The 5,999-nt window shown below is 51.2% G+C and overlaps 1 protein-coding gene across 3 annotated transcripts in view; it reads left to right on the plus strand.

Annotated features, from left to right (window-relative positions):
* NOS1AP (nitric oxide synthase 1 adaptor protein) overlaps window positions 1-5,999 on the plus strand; it is a 210,453-nt gene that overhangs the window by 172,486 nt on the left and 31,968 nt on the right. For all 3 annotated transcript variants that reach the window (XM_019501996.1, XM_019501997.1, XM_019501998.1), the window contains exon 8: window positions 1,694-1,861. In XM_019501996.1, the coding sequence (XP_019357541.1) occupies window positions 1,694-1,861 (168 nt within the window). The remainder of the gene's footprint in view (window positions 1-1,693; window positions 1,862-5,999) is intronic.

Raw genomic sequence — 5,999 nt, forward strand, 5'->3', positions numbered from 1 at the left:
CCCCCCCCCCCCCCAAAAAAAAAAAAAAAAAAAGCCTTTTCCACCCAATGAGGTATCACAAGAAAGTCTCTGCTTGGCCTTTGTGAGTGTCCTTCATCCATGTTTAGCCCAGGTTTCCCCTGGTTTCCTTGAATTCAAGGACCAAGTGGCAGCCAGCTGGGGTGTTTCTGGAATCCAGTCTGAGTTGCCAGCAAGTTGTTTTGCCCTTTAACTGTTGTCAGTGCTTCCAGAATAATGAGGTTGCCTGTTAAATCAGCACTTTGGTGCCAGCTGAATCTCTGTGGGACAATATCTGGGAAGGGAGAATTGCCCAAGGGGTCTCTGAGAATAGGGACTTACTGGAGGTCTGATTAATTCTAGACCAGTGCTTCAGCTCCTTCCAGGTTGGCAGTCCCTGTGGCTGCCATGCTGTGCCTATATTCTGGCTGGTAAATCCCATCCTAGCTACAAGCCAACAAGCCTTCCCATGACAAAATGAGGTTGGGGGTGGGGGTCTGTGGCAGGTCTTCTGGGATGTCCCCAGCTCGATTGTAATGCATGATGCTGACAAAACAGTTCTAGAAGCAAAACCTGGCAGAGCCTCTCCTCCTGCCATGGCATCCACAAGAAGAAGCTGAGAAAAATGACTCTGCCTCATCAAGCAAAGGGTTTTGGCTGGGCATCTCAGGTGTTGGAAAATGTGGACAGCTTTCCACCAGCCCAGCAGAATGTGTGGCAATGTGGAGCCCTGCTCTGTGGAAAAGCAGGCCACAGTCCATCAGCTTGGGCATATTGGGCTGCGCAGTTGTGCAGACCTGCCTGGTAGGAGTCAGTGCCTAGGTAGAAGGAAGTATTGGCGATAGCACAGTCTTGGTCTAGAGGTTCTGACTCCTGGGCCCCTGTTCAACCACTGAGTATGAGTCCTACCCAGAAAACCAACAGGCAGCTTAGAAGAGACCTGGACCCCTAGAGCAGACCACCCCTGCTTACCTGCCTGCTATGCCTCAGGACTGTCAATGGGTGCGTGAGAGGGAAGGCTTTGGGCTCTGTCTCTCACTAGGTGAACTTGGAGCACTGTAGCCAGGTTAGAGACCAGAAGCCTCGACCAAGAAAGGGCAGTGAAAGGGAACCTGATTTGCCTAGATGTAAATTACACCATTGTATAAGGGGAAGGTGTTTGCTTACAATGCAGAAGATCTGTGGTATGAATGGGATTAAAAACTATGCTAATTACAGCTAACTCTGCTCACAGGCATAGCGAGGGCTGTGGGAATCCAACAATGCTTTGGAAGTTAAGTGACCTGTAAATGTTCCCTATTAGGAGCATTACTGGATGTCCTTGCTGGACTCCCAAGTACCTGGAGTGCTAATTTTTACCATAACTAATGTACAGAGAAGTAGCACCAAGGAAACCCACTGATAGACCCCATTATGCTGGGTGCTGCACAACTACACAACAAAGAGACAGTCCCTGCCCCACAGACAGACAGAGGGGCAACAGTGGACACTGGACAGTGGTCTCAGCACACCAGGTGCCTTCCTGCTGTCTACTCAGTTGACCTAATAAAAAAATATCACATCTAACCAAAGAACTTTGCCTGCCTGTGTCCTTAAACCAACACGGCTACAACCAAAAACTCAGCTTCCTGCTGTCAGGCAGTCAGGGAACACCCTTTGCCCTGACTCATGTTTTTATTTCCTCTGTATTTTTCAGGGCTCCTTGCACCAGGAGAGCATCCTGACTGCATCACCCAAGATGCTGCTCCCCTCCTCTGCCCAGCTGCCTGACCTGGGGACACCCCTGTCTGCCCACCACCAGATGCAGCTTCTCCAGCAGCTCCTGCAGCAACAGCAGCAACAGACCCAAGTGGCTGTGGCTCAGGTTCACCCCTCTCTATTTGTGGCCTTATGATTATTAGGTGGGACCCAGGAATATGCAGATGCCTTGCAGGGGCATTTTAGAAGCAGGAGGCTTGGGAAGGAGCAGGGAGATGGCTTGGGGATAAGTCAGAGGGTGGTGCAGCAGGTTCTGAGTGAATTTTTCCAATGTAATGTTCTGGATCTTGGAGTTACACCCTACAGTAAAGGTGATCTTGCTGTGATCTAGCCTGCAGTGAGCCCCTAAGCCACAGAGGAGCATTCTTCTCCTTCCCCCTCAGCACCTCATTAACATGCTGACACATGGTGAGAATCCTGGATCAGGGAGGGCAAGTCCTCCTATGCTACAGGATTCGTGGGCAGCAGTGATAAGTGGGCCTGGCAGAGAGGCACCTGGGCAGACTGTGTGCCCAGTCCTGGGTTGGTTACCTCTTTCTTCTACACAGACCTGGTCTCTCTTTCACCTTCTGGCAGCACGTGGGTAGCTTGATGTGCCAGTTAGTATTATGGAACTGATCTGTAGCATTAAAGGCTGCCCTGTATATTGAGTTACCGATTTGATAGCCTATAATACAGGCTGTAGCACTTTTCTGAACTAAATCCTGTTAAAACTAGAGTTGATTTCCTAGCAAAACACCCAATCTTAGTATGCAGATCTCCAGGGAGTGAGTTCACCACACTTACTCAGGTGTTCTTGTTCTGGAGGTATTTACCCTCTGGTAACGTGCTAGTATGAATTTGTCAAGCTTCACCTATCAGCTCTTAGATCTTGAATCTGGTGGGTCCCAAGAGCCTATTATCTTAAGTATTTTGTCCCATGAAGGTACTAATAGACTATGATCAAGTCACCCCTTAACCTTCTCTTGTTAATACTAAACAGGAGGAGCTTCTGGAGTCTCACTCTGTAAGAGATGTTCTCCAGTGTTTAAATCAAGGGTGTCCAACCTTTTTGAATGTAGGGCCGGATCATGAACTTTTTATCATCCAGTGGGCCAGCAGGAGTGGGTGCTTGCGTGTCCTGTTCAGTCTGGCCCCAGCCTGGGGGCGCAGGGGTCAAGGGGTGCCGCCGGACCCCTCTGTGTCCTTCCTGTCACATGGGTGGCCTCCAGGTTGCTCCCACACCTGCGCACCTGGGCTCAGCAGCCAGGGGGACATGTGGGGACTCTACAGGGGGGTGCAGGATGTGCAGGGACACCCCCCTGCTCCCTGTACCCCGGGGCAGCCCAAGCGGCAGGGGTCCCTCCCTCCCTGGGGCCCGCGACTCACCACCGCCAGCACGATGTCTGTGGGCGCAGGGGGAGGCGGGTGTGGCGCCAGCTTCTCCCCCCCACAGCCACGGCAGCAGCATCTCCCCCGGGCCTGACTGCAGCATTCCTCCACGCCCCCTGCGCCCGCCCACCCGTTGCACTGCGACCTGCTCCAGCCCACACGGCTGGCAGGGAACGGCACAGGGCGGGGCCAACATGCAAATGAGGAAGGGAGGGATGGGGCTAGGAACGGAAACCCTGCAGTGTGGGAGGGGGAGGAGCTGGCATGCAAATGAGGAAGGGAGGGGTGGGGCAAGGAAGGAACACAGTGAAACGAGGGGGGAGGGGAGGAGCCTCACCGCGTCGGCAACGTCAAGCTGACACGGTGCATGTGGGAACCTTGTCCCTTCCTTGGCCCTTCAGCAGCCATTAGGAAGCTGCTATGGAGCTGGGGGAGAGACCAGAGGTTCCTATCGCAGCACTGAGGGCCACAGAAAATGGCTTGGTGGGCCGTATGGCAGCCCACGGGCCGCATGTTGAACAAGCCTGGTTTAAATCCATCTTGGGCCTCATCTCTAACCCCAGTTTATCAGCCTTCTTCCTGAGCTGTGAATACAACATCTGGACACAGCGATCACACCTGTCCCAAATAGAGAGGCAGTACAACCTTCCTGCTCCTACTGCCAATTGCCCTGGCTTTCAGTAAATCCCAGGATGGATGGCATTGCCTCAATATCATGTTGGGAGTTCATGTTTAGCCGTTCATCAACCAGGACCCCCAAGTTCTTTGCAGAATCACTGCTTCCCAGGACAGAGTCCCCAGTCCTACAGATTTAGCCCAGATTGTTTGTTCATGGGGCTTTACATTCAGCCATGTTACAGCACATCTTATCTGCTTGCTTCCCTGTTTATTAAACAATCCCAGTGGCTTTGTATCGTGCTCCTTCCCTCTCTTTATTTACCCCCTTTTCCAATCTCTTTGTCATGAATAAACTCTATCAGTACTTTCATGCTCTCTTCCAGGTCATGGCCAAAAATTTTAAATAGCATGGGACCAAAAACAACCCCCCTAGTAGACACACATCCACTCAGATGATTCTCCATCTGAATACCTATCAGCAAGCCACTTTTGAATGTATTTAATGCATGCCATTTTAATTGTGTTTCATTCTAATCTATTAATCAAAATACAAGGCAGGATCGGACTTGATTCCTTTTAGGAGTTGAAGTATGTTCCCTCGTCACTCTTACCTTTGCCAGGTGAACCTGTAATCTCAGCGGAAAAAGGCTACTGAGTACATGTGTCAGTATCTATTTTCTATGAAATCCCTGTACGGAATGGCATTAATTATACCGAGCTCTTTTATTTCTTTATTAATCAAGTCCAGCGTCAGCCATTCCATTATTTTGCACAGGATCAATGTCAGGCGGGTGGATCTATAATTACCCAGATCATCCTATAATTACATGGGTTTGTAATTACAAGGATGTGAATGAAATGCCATTTGGATCTCACGTGGCCCCCTCCCCTGTCCCTGCCAGCTCTCTGCTGGAACAGGTCTTGTTCAGTTCCCCATCAGTGCTTCCAGTCTGGCTGGAGTGAACCATATTTCTCTTCTCAGCATCCATGGAAAACACACTTTCCTGGCCTGAGGGGTTATAATTAACCAGCATTAGCTGGAAGTCAGGGAGCCTGACAGAACACTCTGGAGACTCTCAGAAATTCCTCGCAGGAACCTCACTTTTAGGACGTGTTTCCTGACACCGGGCTGTAAAGTTTCTCGCTTGGCAGTGACAGGAATTCTCATCTCCCCGCCTCTGAAGGGAGGATCCAGGCCTGTGCCCCCTATCCCATTCTCTCTGAGAGTGATGCAGTTTGGGCACTGATTGCTTCTTCTCCTCCCAGCCAGTGCTGGACATGATCTTGTGTCCTCTCCCTAGATGCCTGGCATGAAGGTGGCCATCCCGCTGAGAGAAAGGAAGATGTTTTCACCTCTGACATGCTTGACAATGAGACTTGGCACCCACTCAGCTTTTAATTGCTATTCTGTTACTGCTGGCATATCCCAGGGTTTTTGCTTCATCCACTCAGTGGTCAGCACCCTCCAAAGGACTGTAATGTAGCTCCTCCTGGGCTGTAGAGGACAGCTGTGCCAGCACTTACCTGGAGTGCGACAGCTCTTGTGGCACGCCTTGACTCCCCATATAGGACTCCTTGCTGCAGATAGTGTGAAAAGAGAATGTAAGGTCCCATATACCTCCCTGCCACTGGGCCCTTCAGGGACTTCTGGGAGGAGTGACTGGACACTGACAGTGGTGGAATGGGCGATGTGCTTATTGGCATTCTGTGCCGAATGGCTGCAAGGTCAGGAAGGGCCTCGTTGTCCTGGCTTTCAGAGACCAGCATCTTCATGGCTCTCTCAGAATCCCTTCTGTTCCTTCTCTTGCTTGCTGGTCCCAGAGCAGATGATCAGTGAGCATGTGGCAGAAGCTTCCCATTGCTGTATGGAGGAAGCACAGGGAGGAGGATGAAACCAGAGCTCTCTGGTTTGGTCTGGGTTTGGCCTGAGCTCCCATCTTGTAGTCTCTGCTTGGACTGTGGCAGAAAGCCACCTTGGTTTCTCCCCAAAAATCTCTGCCCTGTGACACTGTGATTTAAATCTCTGTGCTGTGACCATTCAGTTAGGGTGGGCCCAGCACACAGGGGACCACACCCTCAGCCTGTCTCTTTAGGGAACTGGAGCTGGCTGCATTCCTGAGGGAGGGGGAAACCTGCTCCCTCTGCCTACGTGACTTGCATCACTTACCTGGGTAAGGGGCTTCTACCTGGGGAGCTGGAATCTGCCCGGTAACAGGTGATGCATTTCAGATTGGTTGGCTGACAGCCAACTGGGG

The sequence above is a fragment of the Gavialis gangeticus genome, unplaced genomic scaffold, assembly GCF_001723915.1.
Source record: "Gavialis gangeticus isolate Ggan-Ray unplaced genomic scaffold, GavGan_comp1, whole genome shotgun sequence".
Lineage (NCBI taxonomy): Eukaryota > Metazoa > Chordata > Crocodylia > Gavialidae > Gavialis > Gavialis gangeticus.